General features: G+C 54.5%; 1 protein-coding gene across 2 annotated transcripts in view; it reads left to right on the top strand.

Moving 5' to 3' along the window:
* BMP7 (bone morphogenetic protein 7) overlaps positions 1-22,387 on the top strand; it is an 87,200-nt gene that overhangs the window by 48,123 nt on the left and 16,690 nt on the right. For both annotated transcript variants that reach the window (XM_070486166.1, XM_014831981.3), the window contains exon 3: positions 8,228-8,376. In XM_070486166.1, the coding sequence (XP_070342267.1) occupies positions 8,228-8,376 (149 nt within the window). The remainder of the gene's footprint in view (positions 1-8,227; positions 8,377-22,387) is intronic.

Here is a 22,387-nt window from a genome sequence, read left to right as displayed (position 1 = left end):
ACGCCCTGTGCAATGCGCTCACAGCCCCGGCCCCCGAGCCCGGCTGGCTGCTGCGTCTGGGTCCGAGCAGAGCGCCTGAGACACGGGAGGGGTCAGAGTGGGTTTCAGGAGTGTGAGGTGGCTGCTGTCACCACAGGTCACCACAAATTTAGAGGCTTAAAATGACAGATTTATTCTCTGACAGTCCTGGGGGTCAGGGTTCTGAAACGAGTCCCGCTGGGCTAATAATCAAGGTGTCCCCCGGGCTGCCTTCCTTCTGGGGGCTCCAGGGTAGAATCCAGTCCCTCTCCGTTTCCCACTTGTAGCGGCGTGGCTTCCCTGGCCCGTGGCCCGGCCAGCATTTGCATCGCTCTGGCCTCACATCTCCATCTCAGACTCTCCTGCCTCCTTCTTTCACGTCTAAGGACACGTGTGATGACATGGGGCCCACCTGGACAATCCAGGATCATCTCCCATCTCAAAAACCCTTAACTCCATCAGGTCGGCGAAGTCCCTTTTGCTGGGTGAGTTGGCAGACGCAGAGGTTCTGCAGAGCAGGATGTGGACCTCCTCGAGGGGGTTACGCTGCCTCCACGTGGTCTGCAGTTCGTTTCCCTTTCTGTGATGGGGGGCCCCGTGGCCCTGGGCCAGCCACGCTCTCTCCTGGATTCTCTCCTCCCCTAACGCGGGAAGCATTCCTGGCGGGGCGCTGATGTGAAGGATGGCTCCGTGTGCTGCCCCGTCGCTTCCCGTCCAGGGCTGCCGCTCGCTGGCTGAGGACGCTTCTCAGCTCCGCTGCTCCGCAGTCGTCTCGTCCGTGAAGTGGGGATCAGGACTGTGTGATGAAGGATTAGGTGAGAGAGGGTCGCTCTGGAGCTCGGCGCACAGTAGGTGCCCGGGACACGGCGTTGGGGTGTTGAGGCCACCAGGCACGAGCCAGGCGCCTGGAGAGACCTTGGATGACCTCGACTGTGGCCCTTCCAAACCCGGCTCGCCTCTGCTCCCTGGAGGTGACGGGCTGGGTCTGAGGGACCGCGGGGGAGTCTGGCTGGGCCTTGGGCTGTGACGGCAGTAGTGTTTTCCATCACACCACCCTGGACGGAGGCCCAGCCCGGAGTTCTAATCCCCATACAGCAACCAGTGACTTGCACGTAAGACAGAGACTGCTCTCCTGAGCAGAGTTAAAGCAGCCGAAGTAGATTTCCAAGGTCCTGTTTAGCACTTAAGACCCTGGACGGCTGGGACCCACGGGCAGGAGGTGGAAGGAGGTGTCTTCCCCTCAGTCCCACGGGATAGGAGGGAAGGAGAGTGAAACTGGGTCCTGAGACTGTACAGGGACGTCCCGGGTGAGGCAGTGGGCGCTGGGTCACCCAGGTGGCTCCTGCTCCAGCCTGGGGTGCCCCGGGGCCGGCAGAACCCTCAGACCCCCATCCTGGCGCCGTTTGGCCTGTCTCAGGGCTGTGTTCCCTGGAGCTGTGTTTATGCAGAGCGTGGACGGTTTCTCCAAGGCCCTCCTCCAAGGGGTGGCATCCTGCCTCCCACACGGGAATCTGATGCTCTGGGAGTGGGTCGTGGGTGAAGGCCCTTGAGATCACAGTCTCTAAATAGTCTCTGGGGAGCCAGAGGGCAAAAAAAGGACTTTCCGCCTTCCCACGCTGGAGACTTTAAAATACCTACTTTTCCACTGTGGTGGAACTTTCCAGGGGCACAGGGCTGAGAGCTGCTGGTGGCGGTGTGGTTTGTCCCGCATCTCCTTGTGGGTTAGGTTTTAGCCGGTTCCCATGGCTGTCCCTGGAGGAGGAGGCCACAGGCCCCAGCAACACTCTCTCCCGAGGCTGGTGGTTAAACATTAACATCCTCGCCGCCTCGGAGCTGGGGTCAGCGGCCGTTCACGCCTCCCAGAGAGCAGAGCTTTGGGGGGGCCTGGGTCTCCGGAGGGGAGATGTTGACCTTCAGAGTCTTGCTGCTGTTTCTTTAATCAGCAGATCAAGTAGAACATGGGAATATGTTGCCCCCTGTGGATCTCGCTTCTTCCAGAAATAGGAGGAGCTTGCTACGTGGGGACAATATCGCCGTCCGTGCATAGAGGGAGCAGCATAGTTCAAAGCGAGCTGTTGCTGGAGCTCTGGAGGGTGTGCACGGGCTCTCCATGCACAGGTGTGTACACCTTGAAAATATTGTTCCCATGATGGCACCAGGCTCTCTATTTTGGGCTTATGTTGGCCTTGTCCATTTTTGAAAATATAGCTTTACAGAGAGAGAAATTCACCTACCGTACAATCCCCCTTGTACAGAGGACAGTTAAGGGCTTTTAGTATACTCAGAGTTGTGGGACCGACACCACTATTCAACGTTAGAACATTTTCATCACCCCAGAAGGAAGCTCTCTACCCATTAGCAGCCACCGCCCCCATTTCCCTCACTCCAGCTATTGGCAACTACTAATCTTTCTGTCTCTGTAAATTTGCTTCTTCTGGACGTTTCATATAAGTGGAACCATATGATGTGTGGTTGTTTGTGCCTGCCTTCTTTCGCTCACCATCCTGCTTTCACAGTTCATCGTGTTGTAGCGTGTCAATACTTCATTCTTTTTTGTTACCAAATAGTACTCCTTTGTGTGGACCTCCCTTGTTTTGTGTATCCATTCATCAGTTGATGGAGATTTGACTTGTCTCCACTTATTTGACTATGGTGAATAATGCTGCTATGAAGATTTGTGTATGAGATTTTGTCTGGATGTATTTTCATCTCTCTTGAGGAGCAGAATTACTGGGGCTCATGGTAACTCTATGTTTCATCTTTTGAAAGGCTGCCAGACTGTTTTCCACCCCAGCCGCGCCGTTCCCCATTGCCACCGGCAGCGTAGGCGGCCTGGGCTTTCCCCACCCCCTCGGCAACGCTTGTTATTCTCTGTTTTGGGTTTTAGCCATCCTGGTGGGTGTGGAGTGCAATCCGATCGTGGTTTTGATTTGCACTTCCCTAATGGCTAAGGATATTGATAATCTTTGCAGGTGTTTGCTGGCCATTCTCTTCAAATTGGCCTCAGCCGTTTTTGGAATCAATGGCATGTCAGCTTTACAACATGGTTTTGCAACTCACCCTCTTCCATTTTCTTCATCAGTTTCTATAAGAAAGAATTATTATTGATAATGTGGTTAATTTGGTGAAAATACAGTATAAAACCATCTGGGGTGTAGGGGTGGGAGAGGCCTTTTATTCCTATTTCAATTCTTTAATGCATATGGAAGGACTCGAATTCTGTTTCTTTTTTTTAACCAGTTTTAGCATTTTGATTTTCCCAGACATTTACATCCTACACACTCTGCTTTATGACACCTTTTTCCTTAACACCCCATTTCCCCTTGTCAAGAAGCATAGGTTTATGGTCCCTCGAAGCTGCTATGCAGCCCTTGGATGTGCCACAAGGTCTTACTAGTCCCTGTCAGTGAGTTTTCAGTTTTTCTGTTGTAAACAGTGTGACTGTTGTTGAGTTCTGTGTCTGTGGGAACAAGCCACCCACAATGCAGCAGCTAAAACAACAAGCATTTTATCGCTGAGGAGCTCGGGCAGGGCTCAGCCAGGCGCTTCTTCTCCTCTGTGGTGTCTGCTGTGGTCACTGATGAAGCCGGGAGCTCCGCTGGGGCTGGAACACCCAACGTGGCACCTCATCTTGGGGCTGGCTTGGTTTCTCCCTCTCCCTCCCTTCATGGATCCTCCTCCTCCTCGGCCACTGCTCCCTCCCCCTGCCATGGGATCTCTCTCTTCAGCCAACAGTCAGATTTCTGGATCCCACGTCTAGCTTCCCAGAGAGTGAAACCGAACTGCTAAGCCCCTTACGTCTTAGCCCTGGACACAGAAGGGCCTCACTTCCGCTGGGTCCTGCCGGTTCCAGCAAGGCATGCGCTCAGCCCAGACTTCAGAGGTGGGGAACAGACCCCACCGGTTTATGGGAGAGCTGCCTGTGGGCACAGACGTGGGAGGAGCTGTTGGTGGCCATGTTTGCAGAAAATCTAGCACAGCTGTGAGCATCTTGATGCACTCGTCCGATGAATTTTGGAGTCAGAGTGAACATTCTTTGAATGGATCTGTGGTCTATTGACTCGTGGATCTTGGGACGTTACATAACGCTGGGGCCGAGACAGATAAAGACGCCATCCTAGACTTTCCCACCGGCCAGCAGGGAATGTACACCGACACTTACATGACTTGTGGTAACTCTAGAGATGCTCCAGGAGCCTTGAGAATTTGTGACAGGCTGGTCTTCACTGGGCTTTCCCCAATGGCAAAGAAGATGGCATTAGCCCCATTTGGCAGAGGAGAAAACTGAGGCTCAGGAATTAGCTGGCTTGACCTACTTTCCTTCTCCATTCCCTGCCACCTAGGCTCATCCCTCTCTGTTCTCTCCGCCCTACTCAATGTTGTGACAATAACGTGCGTCATTCATGTTCAACAACTTCCTGTGTCTCTTGTCCCTTGGTGAGAGGGTGTGTCCCATGTCAGGTCTACCCGTGAGGACCCTTGGCGTCCCCACTCTGAGCCCCACTTTCCTCATCTGTAAAAAGGGAACACTAACCTTACTGTTGGGGAGATTCAGAAAACTGACACAAGGAAAGCACCTAGATTTTCCGCAGAGGTAGAGGTGAAAGAATACGATTAGTTTCCCTGGGGCCCTTCACCCTGAGCCTTCCCCACCTCTGCTCGCACCTGGGCTGGGTCAGGGGGCCAGTATGTTCAAGGTAAATAAAGGTATCACAAAAGGCTTGTTCAGTTCCCCCTGGTTGTAAGAACCATTGTGTTCTAATAAGATGCTCCAGGTGGCAGCTAGCAATTTCCCACTTTCCCAGCTGTCAGTCTGATCTTGGCTGCTGAGTAGTTCCTCATTGTCCCTTCCATGCGGGCCAACCTCATACCTGGCCCTTCCGTCGGAAAGCAAAGCCTGTGTTAGCACCTCTCTGGTCCCATCTCAACAAGACTGACCTGTTCCAAAGCCTTCGAATGCAGGTTCGGCTCTTCCCGGCAACCCTGGGACAAACTGCAAACTACGATTTCGGGGAGGGAAGCCGGTGCGTCCACGTTGATTCACAGATGACTCAACGCCAGCCTGTGACATCTGGCGCTCAGTGCCACGGCCTGTAATAAGAGAATGTTTAATGTTGTTTGGCAAGACGTGTACTCTTCAAAGGCCTAATTCGGTTCCCTAAGTTACTATTCTTTGTTTTACTGTCCATAAGGGCCTATCCAGATATCTGGTCACATTTTCCTCCAAAGAACAATTTTCCAGCAAAGTCACCACCCAGGTTTGTGACTCCGTGCCGTGGTGTGGAGTTTCCTACGGGTCCCGGGAGCCTGACTAAGTGGGGGTTGTTCCGATTCGGCGTGGTGTTTCTTCTCTCATCTGTTAACTGTTGAGAACAGCTCGCTGGTTCACTGACAATCTTGGTAGCTCTCCATGGCCAGGAAAGCCATCAAAGCAAACTGGAGGAGAAGGCAGCAGGAAATTCTTGTTTGTAAGTTTAAAAGCTGCATGGACGTCCCCCAAGTCAGTTCTGAGGCCGCCTCCAGAGGGACACGGGGAAGAAGCAGGAGTCGGGGAAGAGCGTCCCATTATTTTTATTCAGTTTGGACGTGAAAGCCAAACTTAGGGTCTCCAGAATCCTCTGTGGCTCTCAAAAGACCACCTTGCTTGTGTAGTGTCTCTGTTTCGGAGGCGGCGAGTTTCTTACAGGTCGTGAGGAGCTTCCGTGTGCCTGGCTGGGAGGCAATGTGCTGTCTCGTATTGCGGCTACGTTTGGTTGGTCATAAGATCCGAAGTCATATTCTGTCACACGCATTGCATAATTCAACATTTTCTGAATCAGGTTCTGGCGATTGTTGAGTATTACTTAGAAACTGGGTTCTGGGGGCACGTGGGAGGGGACAGCCCTGGTTTCCACCTTGTGGTCCTGTGGATGCTGTCCATCACTGTGGAGTGTCCTGCCCTCCCAAGGCCAAGGGCTGGGCACAGACTTGGTGAGGCCAATTAGATTCTGTGTCCCCAGACTTTTGGATAGAGAGATGCAAACAGGGCAATACAGCTCAAGTTCATTCCTCCGACACCTGTGTCGGACACGGCAGCCCTGCCCCTCCCGCCTGCCTTGGCTCCTGTCTGTTTCTGAGCCTGGTTGTCCATCCCTGTGTAGGCTTCTCTGTGTGACCTCTTAACCTCCCAAAACATTTCCAGTGGGTTCTGAGTCAAAGTAAATTGGAGACACTGGCTAACATAATCAGTTTATTTCCTGCATGCCTTCCCAGAGTCTTGTACATATTAACGTGCCTGGTAGATGTCTAATGTGTTATGGCATGCCACAGAATTAAAAATTGGCCAACTCACAAACTTGGAGGTCTCCAGGCCACACAGGAAAGGTTAGCGGGATGGCTGGCAGCAGTTTCAGACGGGAGCGTTGGGCACGGGCCCAGTGGGAGACGTGTGCCTTACTAAAGGGCTATCTTCTCCTCGGCTCCAGCAGATGGTTAACGGCTTATATTACAGTGAGTATGATTTGCCAGAGCCTCTGAAATGATGGCAACCACCCTGAGCAAAGGTAGTGTCCAGAAGAACTGTCTTCATGGATGGTTTCAAGTTTGGGCTAGCAGCCTGGTTGGGTCCCAGCAGTGTAACTCCAGGCCAGTAACTTCGCCTTTCTGAGCCTCAATTTCGAGATCTGCACAACAGTGCCGGTAGCGTTACCCGCTTCAGAGAGTTACTGTAAGGACTTAGTGACACGAGCCTGGTCAGGCATTTCAAACCAGGCCCTGGCATGTGGTACGTGCTCAATAAAGAGCTGCTGCTTCTGATGTCTTTGTCTGTGAGCAGAGAAAATTCACCTTAATTCCCAGAAAAATTAGATCACTCCAGGTACAATAGAGATTGTTATTGCCCTTGGGTGGGAGCTGGTTGGGTGTTGTTCATATCGTACCCTAGTGCCTGGCACAACATAGGGGCTCAAATATTGTAATTGACTATTGAGGACTCAAAATATTGAAACTTTGAATCCTGACAATCAAAAGTGCAAAAGAGACCTTACGATACCTTTTATACTAGAATTATACTATCTAGGAATGTAAAAATCCATCCATTCATCTGCCAACTCATCCATCCATCCAGGCATCCATTCACCCATCCATGCATCCATTCACCCACCCATTCATCCATCTACCCACCCACCCATCCATCCATCCATCTACACACCCACCCATCTATCCATCCATCCATCCACCCACCCATCCATCCATCCATCCATCCACCCACCCACCCATCCATCCATCTTCCATCCACTACAAGGTCATTTGTGGTTTTATCCGTCCATCCATCCACCCACCCAACCACCCATCCATCCATCCATCCATCCATTCATCCATCCATCCACCCACCCACCCATCCATCCATCCATCCACCCACCCACCCATCCATCCATCCATCCATCCATCCATCTACCCACCCACCCATCTATCCATCCATCCATCCACCCACCCATCCATCCATCCATCCACCCACCCATCCATCCATCTTCCATCCACTACAAGGTCATTTGTGGTTTTATCCATTTTGCTACTGCAAAATCTGAGGAAGAGAGAATTAAAGGGCTACCTCTATGAATAATGTCAGACTAGAAGTCCATCTCCTAACACCTGGTGGACTCATGAAGAAGTTGCACAGCATGGAAATGAAGAGCATTTGGTCTGGTGCTCGATTGCCTGCGCTCAAGCCCCAGCCTGGCAATTTCCTGGCTACATGACCTTGGGCAAGTGACGGTTTTACCATGTCGTCAGCGGAGATGATAATATCCGTACAGCTTAGGGTTGTGAGAATTGAATGAGGTGACATGTGTACACACTTGGGACAGTGCCTGGCAAATGTGAATAACCCAACAAATGTGAACTTCTGTTCCCTGAGACTCCCCGCCATGTGAAGGCTGCATAACACCTGCCTTCCTGGACTCTGTCCCCTTGGCACCCCCTAACAAGTGTGAAGGGTGACTTGGCCTCGTGGCAGCTCCCTGTCCTGTGTGTATCTCTTTATACCTCTTCTGCACTCCCTTTCCCCATCATAGCTACTAAGGGGTCTCCATGCCTGGCTCATGGTCTAAGGAATCCTTTTGGGGGACCAGCGGACGCCTTCCTGCCTCCCCCACCTCCTCTCCATCAGTGTGGCTCACTGAGCCATGACCTGCTGACCTGGGGCCTGCATCTCTTTCCTCCTCTTTTGCAGGGAGTCGGACCTGTTCCTGCTTGACAGCCGCACCCTCTGGGCCTCAGAGGAGGGCTGGCTGGTGTTCGACATCACAGCCACTAGCAACCACTGGGTAGTCAACCCACGACACAATCTGGGCCTGCAGCTCTCGGTGGAGACCTTGGACGGTAAGTTCCCGGCCACCACTCCAGCAGGTTCTGATGCAGCCCCCACTCCTGGACTTGAGGAGGATCTTAGCAGCACACGTGCCTGTTTCCATCAAGAACAGACTGCCCCCGCCCCGTGCCGAGTCGGTACTCAAGGTCCAGCCTTTTGATCCAAACCCAAAGCAGCCTCACCCACTTGGCACAAGACGATCACACAGTTGGCCAGCTGCACTGGGTAAGGCCTCGTTGCTCAGTGTGTGGTCCCACCCCAGCAGGGTGGCACCCCCCGTCCATTATAAATGCAGCATCTCTGCCCATCCCTGGCTTGCTGCATGGGCCAGAACCTGCGCTTGGCCTGGAGCCCCTGGTGACATCTGAACACACAGCAGTCCTGGACATGCTGATGCACGCTCCTCCCCCGCAGGACAGGACATTCCGGGGGTCCTGTGCGCTGCAGGCTGTTTAACGGTGTCCCTGGCCTCTCCCCACTAGAAGCCAGTAGCATCTCCCAGTGGGGACACCCAGACTGTCTCCAGACGTTGCCAAATGTCCCCTGCAGGGCACAGCTGGCCCTGGGTAAGGACCAGCACACTGGTGCAAGGCGTTAGCCCCTCCCAAGAGTCTGAACGTGGTTCTGAGTCCCAAACACTCGGAGGAGCCTGTTGGCCTGCCCTCCCCGGCACCGTCCCTCCCCCTACTCACCCATCTTCCTCCAGAAGGGCAGACGGGATGGTGAGTGGGGATCCAGGGTGGACCTGGCTGTGCCCATTTCTCCCTCCCGAAGTGTGTTTCTTATTAAGTGGGGATGGTTTGGGGGTGGGTGTAGCTTCTTCCTTACACCAGTTTCAAGAAAAACAATAATTTTAGAATAGGTGATCCGTGCCAAGGCTCAAAATTCCAATCTTATGGATGTGTGCAACGTGAATAGTCTCCCCCCACTTGCTTTCCGCAGCTCCTGGGTTCCGCCTCCCTGAGGCCACTGTCCCTCCCGTGTTATTGGACATCTTTGCAGAGATGCTGTCCGGGCATCTAAGCAGTTACATAGAGACTCTGCCTTCCTTTTGTTTTCCTTCCACAAGCAGTGGCGTTATCTCCAGTGCGCTTCACCTTGCTTTTCTTCACCTGACAGACCGTCTTAGAGCTTGGTCCTTTGCAGCCATTAAAGAGCTTGCTCGTGCGTTTAAAGGCTGCTGTGTGTCTGTGAACGTGTGGAGTGGGTGTGGCTCTGCCATGTGGCTCTATGCCTGTCAGAGCCTCGGCTCCTCATCTCCAACATGCCGGAAACCAGAGGGCCTGGCCATTGGGCTGTCCTGAGATTGGAGCTGTTACAGGAAGAGTTTGAAAATGATGCCTCCCTGTGCCTGGGACACAGGGGGGCCTCTCGTTAAAATGCAGATGCTGATTCAGCGGGTCTGGGGTGGAGGGGAGCCTGCGTTCCCGACCAGCCCCCAGTGGTGTGAAGGCTCCTGGCCGCTGGACCCTGTTTGCGTGGCCAGGGCGAGAACGAGACCTGGCTCATTGCACACATGCCCTCAGTGAGAGCGGCTGCTGCTGGTGTTATTATTATTGTTGTCGTCGTTGTTGTTCTTACCACCCAAAGTGACTTACCCAGCCCCCTGGGATGGATGTCTCCGTGTCTTCGGTCCGTTGCTCTCACGACCGGGGCAGCAGGGGTCACCTCGGTGCATGCGTCATTGTGTGTGAGTGGGTGGAGTTCTAGGATAAAATTCCTGAAGGTGACCTTGTCTAGCTGTACAGTTGATGGATATTGTCAGTTTGTCCTCCCTAGGGGTCATTCCGTGCGCACCCCCCGGGAATACACGCGGGCACCTGCTTCCCCTTCTCAGTCGGCACCAGCTCTCCACCTGCCCGTCTCGGCTCACCTGCCGGAGGACGAGCGGGTCCCACAGTTCCGTCTGCTTTTCTCTCTCCTGTGCGGCTGGAGCCCTGCTCCCGCGCCCTTGGCGGTTTCTCCCCTGTGCCCCCTCCCTTCACACCCTCTGCCCACTGTTCGGACAGGGTCTCGCTCTTTCTTTCTTTATATTTTAGCGACACTTGCCCTTGTGAATTGAGCAGCAAATATTTCCCCAGTTTTTAGTTTCTCTTTCTACTGTGGTTAATGCTGGGTTTTGCCAAGTGGATTTAGACCATGTAGCTGAATTCTACGGCCTTTCCTCTGCTGCTCGCAGGCTTCTCCTCTGCTCCTTCCTGTCGGAGGCCTCTGCTTCCATCTGGAGCTGCCCCCTCGAGTTTCAGAAAACCAGAATTACTCGCCTAAGGCCACAGGCCACGTGGGAGGGGCCACGGTGCTTAGGACCACACTTGTCTGGTTTTCAGGCCAGTCTTCTCTCTCCTGATGGTGTCCCCACCCCACCCCCCTGCCCTGTCCACGCCCCGGACACTTACAGGGGGTCCCAAAAGGGCCTGGAGTTTCCCATTGCTCTGTATCAAGATGGCAAACTCTGCCCGGTGGACCCAATTCAGCCTGCGGCCTGTTTGTGGGTGGCCTATGAGCTAAGAATAGTTTTTACATTTTTAAATGGTTGAGAAAAGTCGAAGGAAGAAGAATATTTCGTGATGCATAAAATTATATGAAATTCACATTTCCTCTATGGCCCATAATAAATAAATAAAATATTTATTATTTTCAGAAAAATTATTTACAGAAAAAGTTGGCAACCCCTGCTCTAGACCGGCATTTCTCAAACTGTGTTCCATGAAATGTCAATGAGTGTCCCAGGGAAAAGGGAAGGGGTTTGTGACCAGTTAAGTAAGAAATGCTATATTGGATAAACAAAACGGATTTCTCTGCAGGACTTATTAGAGCCTTTATTTTGCCGACGTCCATTGTGAATCTGCTGATGGGGAATACGGCACAGAGGAATAGCAAACTTATTTGGCAATAGCATCATTCAACTCTTCTTTTTCTTTAAAAGCCCCTGTGGAACATACTGGGGATGAGGTAAAACTGAGGCCAAGGTAGACGTGATTCCCCTCTTCAGGGTGACCCTTTCCCTGGGCTTGTGGTTACTGGCTAGACCTTTCAGCTTACCCCAGCGGGTCCTGTGCTCCTCTGTCTTGCCTGCCCTGCTGGCTCAGGGGGCCCAGATTTGTTTTTTCTCTTAAGTGGCGCTCAACTTGGTCCCCCTGCTGTCAGGCCTGCCATCATCTTTCTCCCCCAAAGTCAGGGTCTCTGTGCTCCTGTCACCTCCAGCTTCTGCCCCCTCAGGCTGTGGATAAGGCTTCCCATTATCGAGGTGGCACAGCCTGATGGTTAGAGCCTGGGCTTGGGAGCCAGCCAGACTCCCTGGGTTCAAATCCCAGCTGGGCTGCTTCTGGCCGTGTGACCCAGCGGGAGTCACGTGCTCTCCCTCCTCTGGACAGGGGCTGACTAACAGTTTCCACCTCCCAGCGCGGTCATCAGGACCAGATGAGCTCATGCAAGTGCAGAGCTGCACTGCTCCACTTGCGGTAGCTCCTAAGCACGAAGAAGGCACCTCTTCTTCTGTGATCCTCACAATCACACAGCGGCATGGATGCTGTCGCTAACATGCCACGGCACAGGCAAGGAGACAGCCCGAGAGCTGCCAGGGGACCCCTCTCCATCCGTGTGCGGTGTGACCTTGAGATGCTGCTGGGAGTCAGCACAAGGACCAGATGCTGCACCTCTGACTTGGTGCCATGTCCCCCCCTCCCAGCCGGGGCGCTGGGGGCCGGGTGTGGGTGTCGCTGCCCTGGGACTCGGCTTGTCCGGGCGCCGTGTGCACCAAGTTTGGTGTGGCGGCCGGGGTCAGGGAAGGACCACCCACTCAGACCCCCAGGGAGGGTCAAAGTGTATAATGGCCAACTGGGCATGTGGGTTTTCGGATCTTTTGGGGATAAGATAAGAACCATGTGAGCCCAGCATTTCTGAGACCGCAGGCTTCTGGCTAGGAAATTCTTTTCTCCCGGCAGCGCTGGTTCTCCAGCGTGGTGTCCCTCAGAGGCCCCTGGGAGGCACACTGAGCGTATGATTCCCAGGCCGCATCCCCAGACCCCTGATGGGCCCAGAAATCTGCCTTTTCTCACAAGCCCCATGGATCCCTCAGGGCCCGGACCAGTGACCACACACTGGCAAAGTCACGCCCCGTGTTTTAGGGCCTCTTGCTGCTCTCCACATGAGTACACACGGTTCCGGTGCCGCCTGCCATCCCAGAGCTACAGGCAGGTCCTGGGTCTAAACCTTTTCCTGTTAGATGTTGACACTGGTGAAAGACCAGACGAGCTACTGGGGAGTCCATGGATTCTGGGGTCCGTTTGCTGGGCAGCCTGGTGCACACCTACTGTGTGCCATCCCCGGGCTGTCTGCAGAGACAGCCTGGTCCCTAACCTGGGATCTCCCACCAACTTCAGCATAAACTCAGTGAGATGGCACCCGGACAAGCTGAGTCCCAGGGCGGTGGGTGGCCCCCATGCCCAGCTCCCAGGACCCCGTCGGGGAGAGGAGGAGACGAGGTACCGGGTCAGGGGTGCAGCACCTCATCCTCGCCCTGACTCTCGACAGCATCTTGGCGCCACCAGGCTACACCCGCCATGGGTGGAGAGGGGTCTCCAGGCCACCACGGGAATACGGAGGCTTGTCCTCTCTCAGGGGCCTCGGTTTCCTCACCCACACGATGGGCGTGTTGGTGACAGCTTCCATCCCAGCGAGGCACAGATGTCCCCCACCTTCTCTCAGAAGCCTTGTGTTTGGCCAGTGTGGGCCGCCTGCTCTCTCAGCCTCTAAATGTCACCCGAGGCCACCCAGGAAGCCTGCGTCTGTTCCGTCTTCCTCCAGCTGCGGCCCTCCTGTTAGTCACCCCTCGGAGCTGCACAGCTGGCGCCCTTCCTGGCCTGCCTGCGGGGGAGAAGCCCGTCACTCCCCGGGCACCTGTGGCTCGTCAGGAGTCCCTGGGGAGCATCCGTCATCTGTGTGGGACCGGACGCTGCAGGAAGGAGGGCTGGCGGCTGCTTGTCTTTCCTTTTGTGCAGAAGAGAGGCGGGCAGGCGGCCCCTCCCCTCCCAGCCACACAGGCTGCTGTCCACCCCCTCCCCCTAGGGCGGGTGGAGAGGTGAGAAGAGGCACCCTGAGCGAAGGGGGCCCTCCACATTCTGGCCCCACCGAGTAAGGGCCGGCCCGCTGACGAGGGGGCTGTCCAGGGGGTACGGGCGATTGCTGAGCACCCCCTGCAGGACAGGCCCTGTGCAAGACCAGAAACTGGACAGGCTTGCAGCTCCCGCACAGACTCCAGAGCCCCCAGCCCCGTCACATGGCAGCTTCTTGGGGCAGCCTCGCATGATCTTAGGCAGCTGGCCCAGCCTCTCGGTGCCTTGTCCCTGATCTGTTCCATGGGCACAATAATGTCACCCACACTGTAGATGGTTAGGAGGAAGACAGGAGTGAATTCATGCAAAATGCTGCACCCTGGCCTGGCGCCCTGTCCGTGTCCATGAGTGCTAGATATTATTATTATGTTGTTGTTGTTGTTAGTGATGTGTTTAATTCCCACAATGACGCTGCCCAAGTAGCGTGATTGTTATTGCCAGCATCTTACAGATGAGGAAACTGAGGCCAAGATGGCCAAGCAACTTGACTAGAGTCACTCGGCTCCTGGGGTGGCCCTGGGCTTCACCGCAGATCTGGACTCCGGCCCCTCACTCTTTGCTGAAAAGCCTTCCAGGGAGTGTGGTCGCCCGGGACCAGACTTGTGGGCCTGGTGTGTGATCACTGAGCCCCTGCTGGGTGCCTGGCTGGCCATCCAGACAGAGCCCCGGACCCGCAGCATCTCAGTTCCTGCCTGGCTCTTCCTGCCACGTCCCCTTTCCTGCGCAGGAAAGAGTCTGAAGAAGAACCCAGAAGACAGCAAGCTTCCCGCAGGGCTAACTGAAGGAGCCTGTGGAACACAAGTGGCCAGGGCTCCTCCCTCCATTAAAAAAAATATTAAAAATTATGTTTTATGACCATGTTGGTATGAAGACAAATATAATCCTGGCAGGATTAAAAATTGACATTTTCTCCCACCCTAAAAAGTTCCTGTTTTGTCTTCTGATTTTAAGAGACATTAAAATGTTTTCATGGGCCCTAAAGTGCCGTGGGGCTGGGCACGGTGCCTGATGGACGAGTTGGCCCTCAGCCTGCATCCCAGGCCGGGGAGCAATGCTGAACTCTCCCTTCTCCAACACCTGGTTGTTAGAACCAGCTTCCTGCAGTCAAGAGCCTCTTTTCCACTTGGGAAGTACAATTCACTCAACAAACATTCGTGTGTACCTGTGATGTGGTACAGACTGTTGTAGGCTATGGGGCCATGTCCTGAACAGGACAAGGATTTTGCCATCGTGTCGCTCACATTCTCGTAGAAAGAGACAGACAGTGAAGGGGCCATAGGCTGAAGGTCAAGGACGAGACCTTGAAGACAAGTTCTGTGGTTCTGAGGACGGCTCACGAGGGCCTCTTGCTGCTCTCCACATGAGTACACACGGTTCCGGTGCCGCCTGCTATCCCAGAGCTGCAGGCAGATGGAGACCATTTGGGGCTGGAGACCCTTCAGTCTTTGCAGACGTGGAAGCCCCTGGTCATTTGTTCCCTGAACAAGGACTCTAGCTTCTTGTCCTAGTTTGTGGGGTCCCCCCTCCACTGTCCACAGAAGAAACCACTTGGAGGCTCAGCAGTGCAGCACCGATCCGCCCGGCCTCTCTGATCCAGGAAGACGATCCGGCAGCCTCAGTTCCCCATCTCACACTTCCTTGTCAGGAGCCTCCAGCTACCGCTCGACACCCACTGAGCTCTAAGACCAAGAGGGCCCTTCTCCTGCCGCCCACCCTGTCTCTGCCTGCTCGAGTCAGACGCACACAGTTCCGGACATCTGTGTGCACGGACAGCCCTGGGCTTCTCTCCCGGGCGCGAGAGCACGTGTCCCCTTCTTGATCACCCCAGATGCAATCGAATGGGATGGCAAGGCGTTTAAAGGATTGAGGGCGGATGCTGTCCGAGTGTGGTGCTCAACCGAGGCAGCTGGGGACCGGACGCGGGAGGTGACCCACTCGCCCACCGCAGCTGCAGAGACTAAGCTCAGTAAGGGCGGGGCTGGCGAGCGGCAGATCCCGCCCACAGCGCAGCTGGCTCCAAGCTGCCTTCGCCCATGCGATTGCCTCACATCCTGTTTGTCCAGAAGCCAGAGTGAGAGAGAAGAGAAGAGGCCTCTATGGCCCAGAGGCTGGGACTGGTCCTTCCAGGGCTGGGCTGGCAGTGGTGGCGGGGATGGCTTTGGGTAATTGGGGCCAGGCGGATGTCACAAGTGTTAACTACATGCTCACTTGTCACTCAGGCCTGGGTCCATCAAGAGAAGTGGCTGGAATTAATGTTCTGCACAATTAATGAGGAACGTTCTCATGCTGTGGGCCTCCAAGGGGCAGCCGGTGGCCCTGGGCCTGGAAAACAAAGAAGCCACGAGAAAACCAAGATGCCGCCCCTGCTGTGGGCGGGTGGCAGCCCCTCCTTTCCCAAGAGGCCCCATCTGTGCTCTGTGCTTGCTCCCCGGGAGCTGCTTCTGGGCTGAAAATACTGATTCCGCTCGGGCCACCCGGAGCCTGCAGGTGGTGGCCTGATGCACAGGCACGTTCCTGTCCTCAACTCACTTCCCAGAGTCCTGTGTCCACACCACTGCCCACCTGGCTCGCCTCTTGGAAGGCGTTAGCTGCTCCGAGCCTCAGTGAATTCCTCTTACCCTTGGAGACCCCGTAGGTGGCCCACATCCATGCGCGGGCGAGCTCTCCTTTCCGCATGTCCCCCAACATCCACCTGGACTTGGAGATGGTTCGGTGGTTAAGAGCTTGGCTCGAGTCAGCTGGACCAGGGTGTGGACTCCTTCTCTGCCATCCGTGGTGGTGGGTCCCAGAGAGGTGACTTCACGCCTGTGACCTCGCTTTCCTCCTCTGTGAATATGGGCTCGAGAGTCCTACGAGGAATGGGCTCAGCACGGTGCTGGCGAGCCCTCAGTGACGGGTCGTTTCTCATCTTTGTCTGACCAACAAGATGGAACCGACGCTATCAGGAATACTTTCATTGGCAAGTAATAGACCATAAAAGTGTCTTATCTCACGGGGACCTTTACGGTTTCTCCACAAGTCTGGAAGTAAGTGGATCTAGGGGAGGGGAGGGCAGAGGTCAGCACTTTTTCTGTTGAGTACCAGATAGGAACGGTTCCAGGCTTTTGGGTCAGACATTCTCTGTTGCAGCTCCTCAACCCCCCATTGTAGCGTGAAAGCAGACCGATGGTCTGTGCATGCATGCACGCGGCTGTGCTCCAATGAAACTTTATTTGCACAAACAGGTAGCTGGGCCGGCCCCATGGCCGAGTGGTTAAGTTAGCACGCTCCGCTTCGGTGGCCCAGGGTTTTCATCGGTTCGGATCCTGGGCACGAACATGGCACCACTCATCAGGCCATGCTGAGGTGGTATCCCACATGCCACAACTAGAAGGACCCACAACTAGAAATACACAACTATGTACTGGGGGGGTTTGGGGAGAAGCAGCAGGAGGGCAAAAAAAGAAAGAAACAAAATTGGCAACAGATGTTAGCTCAGGTGCCAATCTTTAAGAAAAAAACAGGCGGGGGCTGGATTTGCCCCCGGGCTGTAGTGTGCAGACCCCCGGATTCGAGTACCCACAGCAGTCAAGGCTCCCCCCAGCCCCGCCCCCTTGAGTGGGCTGATGGGTCGTGAGGCTGATCACATTGCGGCTGGCAAGACGGTGGTGGCCTGCACGTTGCCTGGCCTGGAGGAAGGAAGCAGGTGGGCTGGATGAAGGATGCTCTCATGTCTGCCTTTTTGGGGAGGCAGATGTATCTGAGAAGCCTACAGCCCCCAACCTCGAGGGGCTGCGAATGAGGCTGGGGAAGGGTCTCGTGGAGAGGGGCTGGGCACGGCCGTGGGCTCTGCAGCCGGCCGCCTCTGCCTCACGGCACGCCCCCTGGCCGGGCTTTCTGCACTCGGCTCTGACGGGAGCAGGGCCTGCTCAAACAGCTGCCCGGCCTCCTCGGGGAGCAGGTGTGAGGACTCAGGAACGGATGGGCACGTAGCGTGTGCAGGGACTATGGGAAACGGGCCGCACGAGGGGCCTCACTTATGCTTTGCATCATGGGAACGGGAACATAGATCCACACCAAGACCTGGCCTCGAAGCTTATTCTGGAGGTTCATGAGCCCCCAAAGTGGAAGCAGCGCAAGGGCCCCTCCCCAGGTGAGGGAGACCGTGGGAGTCCCTTTATATGAAATGTCTGGAAGGTACAAAGCCAGAGTGACAAGAACAGGTGGGCAGTGGCCAGAGGCTGGGGTCGGGGGAGGGCATGATGGGAAAGCAGAGCTTCCTCGGCACTTGTGACGTTTGGGACCGGATCATGCTTGGCTGTGGGGCCGTCCTGGGCACCGTGGGGTGTTTGGCAGCATCTCTGGCCTCTGCCCACTCAATGCCAGCAGCACCATTTATAAAAACCTCAAATGTCTGCAGACTGCCACACGTCCTGGGGAGCAGAATCACCCCTGCTTGCAACCCACTGAGATGAAAGGCAGCTCGGGGAGCTCTCCGGGGGGCTGGGCCCGCCCTGAACCCTGACAGCGGTGATACGTGCATTACAGCTTACAGATCTGTACATCAAAACAGCTCGATTTTACTATGTCAATTTACAAACTAAACTTTTAAAAAGCCAAGAAACAAAAAAGAGAAGCAAAACCCCCCACGGAGGCCAGCGATGAGTTCTACTAAAGAATCAGAACCCAGCGAAGTCTTGCCCCGGGCCCGCTGACCTGTCCGTCGAGTGGCCCAGCGGCCCCATCACGTTTGCTGCAGCCCGCGGACAAACCAGTTCCAATCGCACATCGGGAAGACCTTTCTATCCTCACTTAAGGGGCACCTCTTGGCAGATAAAATACAGGACTCCCCCTGAAATTTGAATTTGGGATAAACGACAAATAACTGCTTAAGATAAGTATGTCCCACATATTGCAAATATTATTCGTTTATCTGAAATTCAAATTTAACCAGGCAGCCTGTATTTTTATTTGCAAAATCTGGCAACCCTCTTCTTGGGCAAATCTTCAGCTGTTTTTATTTTAACCTATTAACCCTTGGCTAGAATAGAAATCCTTTTCAACTTGCCCGAAGATATAGTCCTATATTAAAATATCATGTCTCTTTTCTCCCTGATTCAATCAATTCGGAAACCTCAGGCCCTCTGCCTAAGACATTTTGGCCCGCCTTCCTGCCCAGTGTGACTTGCCCTGGACACTTAAATACAGATAGTCAAATACTTGATGTGCTGAGTGAAGCCTGTATATTGTAACATCGTAAATGCAGCGGAATTCCCCTCCAGCCAACCCCCACTTCCTCTCCCTCTATAGAACCTTTCTCGGCCCTTTTTGGGAGCATTAAAACAAAAATAAGCTTTGTATGTGAACATACGTACATATGTTGGTAAATACTTTAAATTTCTTTTCTCCCAGGTGGAGTCACACTGTGTCATGTTCTGCCTCTCACTTAGCGGCCGATGTAGGGACCTTCTGTCTCTGGGCCCCGGGGGGCCTGTGCCTGGCTTCCTCCGGTTGCCCACCCCAGGCCCGGAGCAGTGCTGGTAAATAGATGAATGAGTTGTGCAGGGAGCTGCTCGGTGCTCTGTGCATGCCCCCTAATTTAACCATCCTGTCTTGATAAAGCACCAGCTGGCTCTAGGGTCTTGACTTAAAAACTTGCCTTGGTGCCTTCTCTCTGCACGGCTCTCTTGCCTGGCTGCCCTTAGGGAGGGCAGGTAAAACCCGGGCTCTCAACCTGGGGCGTTTTGCCCCCAGGTGACACTTGACCACGTCTGGAAACATTTTGGGGATGCATTTTTGGGAGCCCCCCGGGACGCTGCTACAATCCCGCAGTGCCCACGACAGCGCCCACCGAGGATTGTCTAGCCACGGTGCCCAGTGCCGGCGGAGAAGCCGGCTATGGACGTGTGTTGGGCCCAGTGCTGGAGCTCCTCCTGTGCTGGGACGGGGTGAAGGGACCGTCCCTGCCCTGAGGTGCTGAGCTTGTTGGAGCAGGACAGGAACAAGTGTGCAGGGCCCAGCGAGGCCACCCAGAGCGCCGTGGGGGTCGGGAGGAGGGCATGGTGACCGGGGCTCATTTCTGGACCGCCACTCGGCTTCCTCTCTCCCTGCCCCACGTGTTCCCCACACACCAGCCCAAGTGCGCCTCTCGCCACAGAACTCTGGCAACGTCCCCACCGCCAAACCCTCTGTGGCTGCTGTCACACCTAGAACACGACCTAGAACATGACCCAAAGCCCCCGCAGAGGCCCCACGTGACCTGATCCCTGCCCTACTCCTGGCCTCATTGCCATCGCCCCCTCCCTCCCCCTTCCCCAGACACACCGCATACATTCCCGTCTCCTGGACTTGGCATCTGCGGTTCCGTCTGCTGGGACTGCTCCTCCCCCAGGACCCCCGTGGCTGAGAAGCCTTCCCTGACCCGTCCTGCCTTGTCCCTGAGCGTATGTGCTAGCTCTGGGCAGCTGTAGCCCTGTCCTGGCTTTCCGCGGTACCCGACCCCAGCACAGTGCTGGGCACCTGGTGAATGCTTCTGAAAGAGTTGTTGAACGGACTAGTAAACGAATAAACGAGGTGGTTGTTCAAGCCTGGGACACATACTCAAATGTCCACCAGCAGGAGAGGACGAGGCAGAGGAACTTCCAGCTGGGAGGCTCTTCTGTGGCCACGAGGGGTGAAGTCAGTGTGTTTCATTGACGTGGACAGACATCCACCATATATAGTGTAAAAACCAGGTGTATAGGGAACAGCAGTGACAGCACAATCGCAATGGCGAGGAATCACACACGTGTTTCTGTGTCTGTCCGTGCATGCTGGGGCTGGCTTCACTGTGTGACCACACGGCATCCTGAGCTAGGGCCCCCTGTGTGGTTTGATGCTCTGCTCTCCCCATCCTGAAATTCTTAATAACTTCTGGAGAAGGTGTCCTGCGTTTTCATTTTGCACTGGGCCCTGCAGATTCCGAGCCGGTCCTGGTGCCCGAGGATGCTGGAAGGTTGATCCATCTTCCAGAACCCCAAATGGGCTCCGTGCAGGAGGTTCCAGGGGACCCTGGAACTGTGTTCTGTTTGCGGACAGCAGGTAGTGCTTCTGTAATCCCACTGCTGCAGGGAAAAGCCAGGGCGATGAACCCAGTTCAGAGTCTTTCGTTCCCAATTCTTCCAATGACCATGGTCCCACATTTGATATTTCAGGGAATACCAGGGAGGACCAGCCGCTGGGAGAAGTCGTCTCCTCCCCACCCCCAGGTTCCCATTTCGGATGTGGCCCTGGGCCAAGGGGGCCTCCAAACTCGCGTGCAGCCCCCTCCCCATGTTGGGGAACCCCGAACCCTATTTAGCACCAGCATGTGGGATGGCCGAGGAGGAAGGTCTGGGCGTGTTTGCAGCACAAGGACATGCTGGTGTGTGGCTGAGAGCACTGGCGTTGGCTTCCAACAGACCAGGGTTCGAATCCTGCCTGCGCCACTGACCAGCTGCAAGGCTGTAGTCACACGGCCTTGTTTCTCTTTGTACGGTGAGATTGCGGTGTCTGCCTGGCGGCTGCGTTGACACTGAAATAAGCTATGAGTGCTCCGTCCGCTGTTGGCATGGACCCACCAGTTCATCTAGTAAACTGACGGCAGGAGCCCAGGAGGGCCAGGCGCTTGTTATAAAACCTGGGCCCCAGGGTGCCGTGGGTGGATCATTCCTAGCCTTGGGTTTTTTTTTTTTTTTGCACTTTTTTTTTGTTGAAGATTTACCCTGAGCTAACGTCTGTTGCCGATCTTTCTCTGTATCGTACATGGGATGCCACCACAGACGCCTATGCACGAGTGGTGTCAGTCCGCGCCTGGGAACCAAAGCCAGGCTGGCAAAGCAAAGTGTGCCGAACTTACCCGCTAGGCCACCGGAGCCAGGCCCTGCACTTTTTAAAAACTGAGATATAACTCACATAACACAAAATTCACCATTTTAAAGTGTACAATTCAGTGATTTTTAGTATATTCACATTGTTGTGCAACCATCCCACTAATTCCCAAGTGTTTCCATCACCCCAGAAAGAAGCTGCCTGTCCCTTTAGCTCCTGCCCCCCCCCCACCTCCAGCCCCTGTCAGCCTCTCATCTACTTTCTGCTCCTATGGAAACACATGGAACACATCCTGCACATTTCACACGCGTGGAATCGGGCAACATGTGATGTCCCGTGACTCACTCTCTCACGCAGCAGGATGTTCATCCGTGTGGTAGCAAGCAGGGAACTTCATTTCTTTTTGTGGTGACTGATCTTGTACTGCATGGACGTGCCACGTTTTCTTTATCCACCCGTTAGCTGATGGATGTCTGGGCTGTTTCCCTTTTTTGACTATTGGGAATGCTGCTGCTGTGAACGTTTCTGCATAAGTTTTTGTGGGAACCTATGTTTTCCGTTCTCTTGGGAATGTACCTAGGAGTGGAAGTGCCGGGTCATATGGGAACTCGATGTTTAACTTTTTTGAGGAACCGCCAGACTGTTTTCCAAACATTTGCACCGTTTTCCCGCCAGCAGCGTCTGAGGGTTCCTTCTCCAAAACTTGTGTCCAGCCTGCCATGGTTGTGGCCATCTGAGACGGAGAGAAGTGTTTTCCATAGCCCTGGTTTTTTGCTGAAGGTAAATGTCCGCTGTGGTGTCGCTAGCCTTTAGGTTGAAAACCTTAATCTCTTCTCAGATGTGGTGACGGAAGGGGAATGATTCATACCTGCCCTCTGAGTGTCGTCCAGGATGGCTTGTTGCCCTGTTCTCTAGTCCTCAAGCCTCTAAGAAAAGGGCAAGAACAACCCCAAAATGGCAGCTCAGACTAAACAATCAAGGAGGTTTATTAGTCTTGGTGGTTGGGGCAAGCCACGAGCTTCAGGACTGGTTTGACCCAGTGGCTCAGTGATGTCACTAGAGACCCTGTGTCTGTCTGTCT

The sequence above is a fragment of the Equus asinus genome, chromosome 15, assembly GCF_041296235.1.
Source record: "Equus asinus isolate D_3611 breed Donkey chromosome 15, EquAss-T2T_v2, whole genome shotgun sequence".
Classification (NCBI taxonomy): domain Eukaryota; kingdom Metazoa; phylum Chordata; class Mammalia; order Perissodactyla; family Equidae; genus Equus; species Equus asinus.
Note: the sequence above shows the minus strand (reverse complement) of the source record. Positions and strands in the feature narration are given on the sequence as shown.